Raw genomic sequence first — 13,341 nt, 5'->3', positions numbered from 1 at the left:
AACCAATCAAGATAAGAGATTCATATACTAGAGGAGAAGAAAGTCAAACAAATTGTGCGGGCCAGTAAGATCCTTCCGTCATCTTCTGACCACTTGCGTATCTGAAATTATTCGCATATTCTTTGGCCGAAGTGTCTGTATCGTCACTTAAAACTCATTACTAATTCACATGTAGTCCACGTTCATGAGATGGGATATGACCTGAAAATGTTCGACTTGAATTGAGCGGATTGTCGAAAAATGACACTATTGTTTTATGAATATCTTATTATAACCATTGTATCAGTTTAATCTCGCTCTTAACTTATGTAACTGATATTTTCAGTGTATGTGTGCAGCCATACTTTGCCGCTTGGATGATCGATCTGAGGAAATTAAACCTAAAATCAACGTCGAGAAATGGGCGACTTGTAACATGCAAATCACACGGGCAGGGCTACAGAGATCAACAAATTTCTGCATCTCTGAAAATCACGAGTAAATACTTTATGAAAATAAATACTTAGATCCTAGAGCTTTTTCAATCGTGACAACAGCCACATGATTTACGCCCGCATGCGTTCTTTATTGCAGGTACTTCTACGTCATCTGGAATCAAGGTCAACCCTACTTTCGAAATTTATTTCAATGTATTTTTTGCTATTCTCATCGCATTTCACCAGATTCTGAATCATTCATGAATATCATATCATATAGGATAAATAAAAACGATAGCATAGGAAAGTTGACTCGATCGTTTTTCGTCCGATACCTGTCCGGGTATATGTCCAATACCATGTTACGACGCATAATCATTGTACCGTCCCAAGGTCGTGGGTATAAATATATTTTATTACATTATATTATTGCTTTGTTACTTTTATTACGGGAAATAAGTTTCGAGGATTAATATGAGGGCCGTTATACAACGAGTGTCTAATGCAAGTGTTGTGGGTAAGTAAATAATCTGTGACATAAACCAGGATTTACCATTCAATCGAAGATGGTTATTATCGTTGATGAATAAGAAAAAAACAAAATGGCGGCTTTTTCAACCGCAGAAAATCGGTGTTTAGGGTCTACATGTTAGGGTTTAAAAGCGTAGAATTTTAAAAGCAATTAGGTTTGGGGTTTAGGGCTACGAGATTCATTATGATAGGGTAGCTAATGGTTGGGTTATAAGTAGTGACAATGGTTTAAGAGTTAGCATCTCTTGCTTCATAATAGCCCTAGTGGGTTCGAATCCAAATTTTCGTGACTATACTTAGAATTTTCTAACATTGGAGGGGTTCGGATCCCAATCAGCCATTGCATCCTTATTATTATATACATGTATGTATTTCTAGTTGGTGATGAAGTAGTTAGTTCTATTGGCCGAGGAATATGTGTTCTGTTAGGAATCTCTAAAGACGATACAACAAATGATATCAAATACATGTAAGCAGCTATTTCAATAGCCCTTACTTTTTAATTCCAAATTCTACATTATATATGAATTTAATGTTCAAAGGGTGAAGAAAATTCTGAATTTGAGGGTGTTTGAGGACGGCGGTGGAAAACGATGGAACAAAGGTGTAATGGATAAAGATTTAGAGGTTCTATGCGTTAGCCAGGTGAAACAACAGTTTTATCAAAATTATCTTTGACCGTTGAACCAGTTGTTGAACAATAATCCTTATCTATTCAATATATAGCTTCCTGTTCTAATGAAAAATATTCTTTTTTTATGAAAAATTCTATAGTTTACTTTAACGTGCACTATGAAAGGTCATAAACCTGATTTCCGCAGTTCGATGGGTGCAGATCAGTCGGAAAGTTTTTACAATGACTTCCTCAAACATATGAAAGATACATATAAGCCGGAAAAAATTAAAGGTGAGTAGTTGCACTCTGTAAAAAAATTGCCAACACTATTTAAAAAAAAAAGATTTTTTATTCAGAATTCATTACCCTGATTCTTTGTGAGTAAGTCCGTGAGACAAAATTTCAAAATCTTCAGTTAAACCTAAGTTATCTTTCTACAGATGGACGTTTTGGTGCTTATATGCAAGTGCATATCCAGAACGATGGACCAGTGACAATCCAATTGGACTCACCATCTTCAGAGAATACAACCGTAGGTTGAATCCATGTAACGGCTAGTTGCTTGGGATTGACTACTTTTGAGATCTTGTTCTATCGGCCACAGTTGTTTTTTCCTCCTAGGCTTATCCATATTTATTGAAAAAAATATATAGAGAAGTACTTTGTTTTTATGATGTTTTCTTCAGAGATCTTGATAAGTATAGTTTTGATAATGTTCATGTTTTTGGTTCATGAATAACTCGATGAATAACTCGTTTGTACGGTAATAAACATATGAATGGGTAAAAAGCATATTGATTGTACTAGATAAACCTTATTTCGTTTGATAAGACAGGCGTTTAGGGTTAATAGGATTGTTGCGTCACTAATTTTTAGGTTTCTATACATGTATTTCTCTTTTTTTTCAGACCAAAGTTAAAAAGTCTGACAATAAAACAGAGGAAAAACAATCAGCGACGCATTCAGATTGTAGTAGCGTAGACGCTGAACATGCTACGCAGGGAATTGATACATCGTTATCGAAAACAACTAATGAAAAACTGAATCTATCGTGACAAAATGCTTGTTATAGAACTATATTGTACATGTACTTGGCGCTCTGAATAATAATCGTGGACATATTTTTGAACTATATCGATAGATCAAATGATATATAAATGGAGTTGTTGGCGTACACTCCAATGTTGTACATGTTCTTTTTATTTATTGATATCAGCATAAACCCCAAACGAATCGTTTTAGTGTGACATGTTTTCGTCGAATTTAAGTGATAATCTCCTGACGAGGTCGGGATTATGGGACTTTCACTGTATCCACATGAACTGTATATATGCAAATTAAAATCTAAAGTGTATACCGGTATGTATAAAAACAATTTTATTTCTTCGTTGTTTTTGATTTGTTATAATCCAGTCGGAGCAATCGAAGCAAGCTCGTCACACACGCCCGGACGAGAGCGACCCACTGATTATTATCAAACGTTCTATTTCGGGGACGGGTCCAGGGTCGAACGAAAGGAAAAAGGCTCAAGAAATTCGGGGCCTTTTTCCTGGTCCGGAATTTTCGAGGATTGGAACCTTAGAATTTCCGTATTGAAAATCACAGACAGGATTTACGCGAACAATTCTCTCGATCTCGTGTGCATCCGTCGTAAATCCCGCGGTTTCCGTTTTGACGTTAAAACATCAACCAACTTATGCGACGAAAAAGGACACTTATTCCCTTGATCGAAGTGATTATGACGACTGTTATCGCGTTATGCAAGAGACGCTCGTACAAAAGCGTAACTTCGGCAATAAAGATAAAAACAAAATCTTGGCCGATTCGGGTCATAAGGTAAAATTTGCGATACGCAAACGAGGGCGTCAGACGCCAAAATAAAGAAAAATGAAAAATCCACTCTAAAAATCTCAATAAGTTTTCCGTTTCGGCGGGGAACAAAAGTTCGAGAGGGGCTCATTTGCTATATCAGGAATATTAATACGTGTCGTTTTTATGGCCTGCATCACAGCCACCAACTTCGCTCAGGGCCGTACCTAGCATTTGAACTTTTGGAGGGGGGCAGAGAAACCAGAAAAAGGACAGTTCTATAGGACACAACGATAATATTTGCAAAAAGGGCATTTTTCCAAAATCCCCCTGCAAGTAGTAGCTTCAATAGCCCTTGTTTGATGTTTCTACAATTATTTATTTAATGATATAATTCTATTTAATTTAATGCTATTTTCCTATCATTACACGTAGTGATCGATGACTCTTTGTTTTTATTCAACGAGCACGTGGCTATCCCGGTGGCGCGCATTGCACCATGCGCGTAGTTAGTTCATCGTTGAAGTAATCTAGTCAGCAGAGTTCCTGGATTACTAGCACCGAGTCACACTTTCTGAATCGAAAGATATTACGTGGAATTTAGTCATCTTACTCACTTCACACAGGAACAAGACTGTTAGAACTAAGGACGATTTCAACAACGAAAGACATGAATGTGTTCAGAGTTAAAACAACGAAAAAAAGAATTACGACGCAGAAATTTATTTTAAAACAATTGTTCATATAGTGATAGATAAAAAGCCATTTGATTTGGATTTTCATAACCAAATGCATAGAGGATTGTAGTGACTCAAAATATTACAGGTAAGGATAAAAAGATTGACATTTTCAACTAATCGAATAAACTCGTAATTTGATATTAGAACATGGATGTATAATGATTGTTGTACAATGTATCAAAGTGTGTAAACCACTTTTTGTATTTCATCATATTTTTATTGATGTACCTTAATCGTGCCAATATAATACAAAGAAAAAAAGGAATTATTTTCAAGATTTATGTGACACTATGAAAATGTTTTTTATCTAGTACTCAACGAGACCCGACTGCAGCTTGCATGAATATGTAATTGCTGATGGAATTTCTCTGAAATAGGATGTTGTTACTAAAATAAGAGAATGGGTTTTTGTGTGGGTTTCGGAATGTCGGTGATTAATAAGATTTTTATTAAGGTGTTTCGGACGTGTTTACATATTCAATCATGCTAAGCGCGATTCCTTTGTCATTATGTAGGCATGACACATTTATTCCAGAAAATTTATTATCGATCGCTCAGTACTGCTGTGCAACGCGCAACACACACAAAGCCAACCTGAAATATTCGTCTGCTAATCTGAATAACTTACTGAACGACCTTCACCGATCGGGTAGATTTGGAACAAAGAACGCAATATTGCCAACGGACAATATTGAAAACGGACAAAGATCTTTGTTCTGTGTTAGTTCTTTAAAATTTCACCATAAGGCTTGTATAGGCTGTAATTGATTTTTCAAAGTTTTAAAAATACCTGACTAAAATACCTAATCTATTACGGGACTGGGAGACGAATATTTTATCGCTAGATGGATGTATATTTTGCGAGTGTCATTCAGTTTTCCATGTATGAGTAATAAATCAGATCTTAGTGATTCATTCTCCACTTCAGAGTACATGTATGTATATTGAACATTTTGTTATCATGATCATGTTATGATCATTACATACCATCCCACGTCACAGTTTGTGACGTTGTGGCTATTTCTATCCGGATTGAGTCATATCATAATATGTGGTAAGCGGAAAGTCCGTCACGAAACGATAATTCCACCTAGAGGAAATAGAATGCGGAACTGGTAGCCCATTTGTTCGAACTGATAGCAAAAGATGCAATAATTCAAACGCAAGCAGAAAAAATGGTTTGATTATCAACACGTCTTCTTCAAAAATCTCATTATTCAAAGACTTCCAACATGGGCTAACGTTTGAAGCCAATCTTTACATTCTGGTAACATAATCTTGTTCTCGTTCAGGTTTTAGCTTCTATCGACCGCGGTACGAAATAATAGATGAACGATATTTGAAGATATCGGTTCTTTTAAAGATTGAACATCAAAAGGAATCGCACACATCTAAAACACTTCTTGTTTTAATAGTTGCAGATGGCGGTCAGGGTCAATAAGCGCGGGTTCCTGGAACGCCGTGCCTCTCGAAAAAACTAAATAAAGAGATATATTGTCATTTATCATTCCATACGCTGTACTTTGAACTATTTGTTAAAAGGCTTCCTATGAATTCTGTAAATGTGAATATTTACATTGGCAGGTCATTTATATATAACATTTATATGTTATGTATATAATATGCATGTAACTTTCTTTTTTACATTTTGCGAAGTAAAAATGAAACATTACTTTTTTCAAACTCAAAGACCCCTTCGAATTTCGACGAATTGAAACAGCTCTAGAAAACAGGACAAGTCTCAGATGTTTTATGGTAACTCCGCTCAAAGTTCAACGGGCGCATTGCCATAACTCATCCGTAATAGCACTTTGTAGTGCTCGGGCCTGTTCTCAGCGCGTTATTAATGATGACATTACCTTCAGCGCGCCACTGCGCCATCGGATTTTCTTGGAAGCGGTGCACTGCAATCGAGCTTTCGGCAGTTTTTTTATGTAATGAATTCTAATCATGTTCGGTAAACGAACCGCGATGCAACAACACCGGCAAAGTTAATTCTTAGCCGTTTCTGAAATTTTTCTTATTTCAATTGTACTAGCCTATACTAAAAGTGATTATAGAACCAGGTTGGGAATTGGAAATAACAACCTGTTTATACAACCGTTCGTTCATCGAACGAACAGCACGCACTGCAAAATATCGGTGGCGATGTTGAGAGAGAATTCCAACGAGAAAGGTTCATTGCCAATGTTTATGGTTATGCTTTCCAGGAACTGAGCGAAAAATCAATACTTGATCGTCCTATTTTCAACGTAGTGCTGATGTCATTGCAGCGTCGATCAGCTGTTCGCTTCGTGTTTACGGTGCGCAAACGTGTTATGATTATACAATATTGTATGCTCTATGTTTTTACGTTCTATCAAAACCAGGATATATTATTAGGATTTTAACAGGACCAACACGTAAGCGTTTTAAATTGAATTGTTGACACTGTAGTTTAGCTTTTTCCACTCGATCTTTAGAAATTTTGAAGTACGTTAAATCTTGAACAATCGACGGAAATTTAGAAATTAACATTTCACGCATTTGCACTTAATAAGTAACTGCCTGGATAAGGTTTATGTACGAACACTTCAAAATCTGTGATTTTCCTACGCGATTTTAAGTAAAAAAGTTGAGGAATGAATATTAATTTATCTAGAGTATTACACTGTGTGATAAACCGATGCGATATATTTAATTTTGTAAAGTTTAAGAATGATAAACAGTGCTAGTTATTTGTGAAACCAAGCATATGAAGCCTCATCGGGCATATCGATGCATATCTGAAAACTTATTACTGCTGTCTACTACGCATCGCGAAATGTCTTTTTGCGTCGTATATTTTCAAATGTCACCATCGTGAGATTAAAGATCACAACAACATCGCCTGGCAGTCCATCAAACGGAACTGTATCTCGTATCGGGTTTTTGAGAGAAAGCCGGATACAAAGTGTCTTCGATTAATCCATTGGTCGGGTATGATTAAAAATAATTGGCCAAATACTAGGACAGATTGTTGTCTGATAGGCCCCGCTCTTACGTTTATATATATATATATATATATATATATATATATATATATATATATATATATATATATATATATATATATATATATATATATATATATATATATATATATATATATATATATATATATATATATATATATATATATATATATATATATATATATATATATATATATATATATATATATATATATATATATATATATATATATATATATATATATTCGCATTTTGATACTCCCACTGCCCCGGGTGTATCCTGCAACAGCATCACAAAGTGTTTATTTACTAACATGTGACATATTATATAAATATACAAGAATGACGTACTGTAATCATCTGAAAATAGAACGAACTATTTCAATGAGAGAGGTCGAGTCCGTATGTAAAATTGAGGTCCTGGAACATATCGATTTAGCGCCGTTTCGTGGAAAACATACCAGAATCGGCCTGTTGGAAGCGCGGGTGGCAGGAATTGCCGGTACGCGGAAAAATGTAATTGCTCACTGCCTTAGGTAGTAAAGTTCATTGCTATTTTATTTTCGCGCAGTTACGCGATGTTCTTAAAGCATGTTAGGCAGGATTCGACGATGATTATCAATAATAAGTCGAATGAAATTTAGGTCGGGTTTATATAAAATGCTTGGTTCACGGATCTAAAGGTACACATAAAATGTCTTAATGTAAATAATATAATAATATATTTTTTCTTTGTGTGACTGCAATCATTTTATGATTTATGATTAAATTTCCTTTTTGAATCTATATTTCCAGATTTTGTATAGAAGAGAATTGACTCATTCATCATCACGACAACGATATTGTTACTCACTTAAATCGATATAGCCTATATTCAATGATCGCGTATTGAATCAACTAAATTACCAGTCATGGATTGTACTAAATGTTCGAAAACTCAAACAGCCCCTATCACACATCCAGTGTCAACAACTGTCAAACGGAATATCTGTGAAGAAACAGAAAACATTCAAAACTGCGTTAAAATTGCAACGACGGCATTAATTCATGACAGCAACGGTAACATAAAAAACAGTAAACACCTGGACGATATTACTGGATCTTGTTTAGAAAAGGTAGAAACGGCCCTAGCAATGGCCATTGACTTCTCGTTGAACAACAATAACAACAACAGTGATAACGAAGAAAATCCGAAGGGTCGGAATCTTAGTAATGACCTGTCAATGGACAATGGCTCGCGTGAACTTTCGCCCGACCACCATCCATACGGCGGTGGCGAAACGCGCAGCCGGCGGGAATTGTCCCCTCCACGCCTTACACCCGTATACCGGGACAGCGATTCACCTGTCTCGCATCGCAGTAGCTGTTGCGATGAACACGAGGCGAAAACGAGCACAAGAACGTTCTCGCGCCATCAAAACCGTTCCCGGAATACATCAACGAGTGATTCAACCCGACGATCTTCCAGAAAGCCCAAAAGGTAAGTAAGCTAAACCTAACTGTATGTGAATGGTTCGTTGACCGATATCAAAACTTGAAGATTTTATTTCAATGCGTAAATTGTTATGCAATGGTATTAAGAGGTGGCAGTATATTGCCCGTTTTGTCATCTAAAATAATCATTGTGAATGATGTGCAATGCATGACATAATGCGTATTTTGGATTCTTTAATATATTCAGGATGTATCCTTGTACCGACACTCTGTTCGGTACCAACAATTGCGCCCAAAGACAATTTTTGATCCAATCGCCCATAGATCAACGAAATGACAAAAAGACAATAATTTATTAGCACAAAAGAGTTCGAAGAAAAAATCATTCTCGGTACGATAAATCCTTTCGACACTGGTTGCTGATTCTACCGCGATACTGCGAATCATGAAATGCAAATAAAACGCTCGATAACCTACTACATGGGGTTGAAGGACGGGCTAAATCTATAACTGATATGTCGATGAAAACATGCTGTGTGGTGTAACGTAACCTGTTTTTTGTGGATTCCATGTAAATGCGTCTTACATTTTAGTATTTAGTCTGTTTCCAAGTATAGAATACGATAGGTAAACAATGTAGGAAAACCCATTTTAAACGACAAACAAGCAGTTGTGTCTACTTCGGGGTCAGTATCATTCAAATATGGAAGATTATGAAATCAGCCATTAGCATACTCACAAATGAACTAATGTGACCTTGCTTCGGCGGAGATTATAATGGAATAATACTTTAAAATGTTGTTGAAGATTTTTTCTGAACTTTTATCCCTCAGAACCCGGAACTATATCTAGTGTTGTTCATTGGGATTTCACCACAACATTCATACTTGATTGCGTTTCTGGTTTTTACACTAAAGAACTTAGCATTGAAATGTTTTGGCTCGTTGTCAGAAATATTTTGTAAACTGATTAGTAGAATTGCGAAGCCAAAGTCTTAATCACGCAGATACAATACATATCTCTTCTGATTCTGATGATTCTATTCATTTTCTGATGATTCTTCCGCGGACATTAGTCTACTGACTGCTATTTCTGGACTCTCACACGTCATTCGAATAATTTGACCCGATTTTTCCACTTCAAATACGATACTCCTCAAGATGGAAAGATAATGCGGAGTTATGGAAAAATCTAATTCTCCAGAATTCATTTGATCTCTTATCGTTTTTAGGAATTTTTTCATCAGAACCTTTTACAAATATGTATTATATTCGTGCCTCTTCAACTGCTACTACTTCTACTTTTGCAGGAATCCATTCTTACCCAATAAAAGCCACCTGAAAAGAACGACGATGCAAAGCATGACCAGACCGTTGAAGCATTGGCTATTCAAGAACAGACACAATCCGTACCCAACGAAAACGGAGAAGCTGCGGCTGGCTAACGGTTCGAACATGACGATGACGCAGGTATCTAACTGGTTCGCCAACGCCCGGCGAAGACTTAAGCACACGGTGAAACACTCGGGCTTAAGTTGGGAGACGAGGATTAAACTATACAACAATTTCATCGAAGGAAACGCGGAGAGACTCAGTGAAATATCGGACGATAGTGTATTTTCGGATTTGGATGGTAAGTTTAGAACGTAATCCTATAGATAATGCTAAGCCTCATATAAGATGCAATGACATGTCTCAACTCGCAAATGCTAGAAAACCGATCTGAAAGGACATTTTTCAGTATTTCTATTTTCTTTCAGATGATATGCAAACCGGCATGACACCACTTCCTATTGTCCCCGAGACGAAACTAATCATCCCATCAGTATCCGAAGTACCGGGTGACCAGATTCTTGAAAATGTTGACAACAACGACCATTCCCTCTACACAATGGACACGCACACTTCGCCGCGAAGTTTCTCACCGTGGTCAATACAGCAGGACGCCCCGGTCAAGGACAAAATGTCGGAATCTCCTCCAAATAAAGTGGTCAAAGATTACATGACTTGTCATAAATATAAACAAACCATACTACAGCGATATCTAAACGATGCAGTCGCACATTCCGTCATGCAGACGAGTTCTCCATCTGTTGATGTAGTCAGACGGCGAAACAACTCTAGTTCTATGTGTTCTCATGACTCTGACGATACTTTCGATTCACCGATGGTCATCGATGGTAGGTTGATATATGTATATTCTTTTCGGTAGATTTCATAATCATCCGAATGATGGATTTAAGAGATAATATATCTTAAACGATCTTGACCTTTTGCAGAAGATATCCATCTAAAAACAGAGCCGTTCAACCATACTGTTGTTATCGGGTAAGTAAATGATAGATTTGTATTTTTCTGTGATTCGTAATGGAATTATGATAATTCTTGTGTCTATAAATTTTTGCTATTTTCCATTTCAGAGACAAACAACAAAACGAACTTCACTGGAAGGAGATAAGTGCCGCTTTGGCCCTGACGTCGTTGGCTAAAGCCAGGGATGGTGTTAATTTCATTTAAAATGTGTAATATTCAATGAACGAATGCACTTTTCAGACATTAAGGAAAGTTAGGAAATCTGCAGGGATGATCGGTATGGATTGGTGCTCAGGAAGTGATTGTTCGTTTATATCGCTTTATAAAAGTTAACGAACGTGTTGTCTGTGATATTATAATAGATTACATTATTTACTAAAATTATACAAAGGAAATTGAACAGTGAACACGTTTTCGTGGACCAAAGAATATATTGATCGTCGGGAAGCTTGTGGATGATTCTGGAATTCATTATGCGGCTAAAGCTTTCCATTCCCATTTAGTTGTCTAAGTATTAAAACTCGGATTTTCGAAAGAAATGAAATTTCGGTGAACTTTTATATTTTTTATATTTGAAAATACCCATAGAAAAAGTTGTCATATTTCGAATATAAAAATCTAATGATGTTCACATGCAAAGACTGTTGGGTTCAGAGTATCGCCGAAAGACGTCGCATTTATGGGGAATAATAATTCCCTCTCGGAAAATAATGTGACCCATTCACCGAAATGTGGTGCAAGGATACGAGCAATTCTCACATGACGTAATCGTCTTTCTATTTTTATATATTTTCCGGACAGATTGACCTAAGTACAGTTGTAAAGGGTAATTTTAAATGCATTTGAACACGGACATGACGAGTTGAAAAATTGAATTTTGTGCATAGATATTGATGAAATAAACTTAAACTGTTTAAAATCGCATCCTAATAATTGTGTAAGCTTACGTATGTATATTAAACTATCTTATGTACCCATATCCACGTGCAAGAGTATTTATCATTTGGTAACCAATGAAAAATGAAATATGATATAATTATTGTTTTGTACATAGCGAATTATTTAAGTATTTGTAAATAAGACCTCTTTTCGGAGGGAACCACCCGCTATGCATGTATCAAGAAAAGGAAATAACGTTAAGTTGGGAGGTGTGAGGTCTCTAATGAATATAATATATGTATAGTAAATAAATAGCATTTCCATGTAAATCATATTTTACGATATATAATGTGATGTATATAACATGTTTGGAGTATACATTTAGTAAAAAAGATCAATTGTTTTAATTGAAGTGATTCGGTGTTTTTTGTTGTTATTACGTTATTGCACACTTAGTGAGCAAAGATTACCAGTTGGATTTATCGGAATTCGTTTTATAGTTTTGTATCATCTAAAAATTTGGTTTTGATTTATATACACACCTATCGTATGTGGTTCCATAATACATTTATCTGTTAATGGCTTCTTGATATTTCTAAAGTTTCTTGGTCAATTCGCATAAAGCGATTTCCTGGAAGGTTTTCATCTGAAAGATTAAAATATTTCATTGAATTGAGAAAGTCTTTTAATATTGTGATATTCATTTCAAATACATGCACTTTCGTTATAGATTTCATTTTCACTTTTATGGAATGTGGTGTTCAAATTTAAATCATTCTAGTGAAAAATCACTGCGAGGGCGAGGAGATGACTTCAGGTAGAACTGCTAAGGTTGCTTTCAATCGCACAATTTTATTAGATATCATCAACTGTTGATACGAATATTGTACGCATATGATCTGCTTCCACGTATGACAGGTAAATTCAACAATTATTTGTGTTTTAATGTGGATAGTTGATTGTAGTTATTCAACAGTAGCCCATATGTTGTTCTGAATATATCTAGCTATATATACGCGATGTAAAACAGTTTCAATTATCGATGCACACTACTTAACTGTATAAACTTGCATGTCGTCAAGTTTTAGCCGTTTATCGTTATCACTAGAATCACGAAGAATTCTCGTGTCACAATACCTTTTCTAACCAGTTTTCATTGTACTTAAGTATGTCTTCTTCCAACAAATGTTTATACATCAATAGAAAATACCAAACTGATTTAAGAATTCCTGAAGATGACTGTTATAGGTTATAGTCGAAACGTCGAACCAATGAATTATTAGCTATAAGGAAACTTTTCGGACTTATTCGTCATATCAGTGTTGGATTTTCTATTATCGCCACAACTCGGAATAGTGTTTCTTCAATCTTTACATCAATTATTGGTGCTAATCAATCTCTATACAGATTTAACAAAAATGGTGGTATGAATTATTCATACCACCATTTTTGTTAAAATCTATATGGAGATTAATTAGCAAAACAATTTCTTGAATGATACGAGACAGCGTCATGCTTTTTCTTTAACGTTAAGTTTGATTGTAACTGGAAATTATACTGTAGATGAAAATTATCGACGCCTCCATGCATTGGAAATACTTTGCGTCATGT

The 13,341-nt window shown here is 35.7% G+C and overlaps 2 protein-coding genes across 5 annotated transcripts; both read left to right on the top strand.

The window, feature by feature from the left end:
* Window positions 1-803: 803 nt before the first annotated feature.
* On the top strand, window positions 804-2,938 carry LOC141911075 (D-aminoacyl-tRNA deacylase-like). The gene is made up of 6 exons (XM_074802040.1): window positions 804-933; window positions 1,326-1,416; window positions 1,490-1,592; window positions 1,722-1,854; window positions 2,004-2,095; window positions 2,472-2,938. Exons 1-6 carry the CDS (start codon window positions 891-893, stop codon window positions 2,616-2,618), a joined length of 609 nt encoding a protein of 202 aa, XP_074658141.1. The 5' UTR covers window positions 804-890; the 3' UTR covers window positions 2,619-2,938.
* Window positions 2,939-3,902: 964 nt separating this feature from the next.
* LOC141906037 (homeobox protein Mohawk-like) lies at window positions 3,903-13,327 on the top strand. Of its 4 annotated transcripts, none has more exons than XM_074795189.1 (6): window positions 3,903-4,197; window positions 7,901-8,585; window positions 9,849-10,171; window positions 10,299-10,718; window positions 10,818-10,866; window positions 10,959-13,327. In XM_074795189.1, exons 2-6 carry the CDS (start codon window positions 8,017-8,019, stop codon window positions 11,053-11,055), a joined length of 1,458 nt encoding a protein of 485 aa, XP_074651290.1. In that variant the 5' UTR covers window positions 3,903-4,197; window positions 7,901-8,016; the 3' UTR covers window positions 11,056-13,327. The 4 variants fall into 4 exon arrangements, with proteins under 4 accessions (XP_074651290.1, XP_074651311.1, XP_074651304.1 ...); XM_074795210.1 differs by lacking the exon at window positions 3,903-4,197 and adding an exon at window positions 6,401-6,415; XM_074795203.1 differs by lacking the exon at window positions 3,903-4,197 and adding an exon at window positions 6,403-6,514.
* The last annotated feature ends 14 nt before the right edge of the window (window positions 13,328-13,341 follow it).

The sequence above is a fragment of the Tubulanus polymorphus genome, chromosome 1 (genome assembly GCF_964204645.1).
Source record: "Tubulanus polymorphus chromosome 1, tnTubPoly1.2, whole genome shotgun sequence".
Lineage (NCBI taxonomy): Eukaryota > Metazoa > Nemertea > Palaeonemertea > Tubulaniformes > Tubulanidae > Tubulanus > Tubulanus polymorphus.
Note: the sequence above shows the minus strand (reverse complement) of the source record. Positions and strands in the feature narration are given on the sequence as shown.

Bases quoted from the DNA above. Each gene is read 5' to 3' on its own strand.
- LOC141911075 (XM_074802040.1), top strand. From the start codon at position 891: ATGAGGGCCGTTATACAACGAGTGTCTAATGCAAGTGTTGTGG. The intron at 934-1,325 runs GTAAGTAAATAA...ATGTATTTCTAG, and splicing joins GTCTAATGCAAGTGTTGTGG to TTGGTGATGAAGTAGTTAGT. The intron at 1,417-1,489 runs GTAAGCAGCTAT...TAATGTTCAAAG, and splicing joins ACAAATGATATCAAATACAT to GGTGAAGAAAATTCTGAATT.
- LOC141906037 (XM_074795189.1), top strand. From the start codon at position 8,017: ATGGATTGTACTAAATGTTCGAAAACTCAAACAGCCCCTATCACACAT. The intron at 8,586-9,848 runs GTAAGTAAGCTA...CTACTTTTGCAG, and splicing joins TCTTCCAGAAAGCCCAAAAG to GAATCCATTCTTACCCAATA. The intron at 10,172-10,298 runs GTAAGTTTAGAA...ATTTTCTTTCAG, and splicing joins TGTATTTTCGGATTTGGATG to ATGATATGCAAACCGGCATG.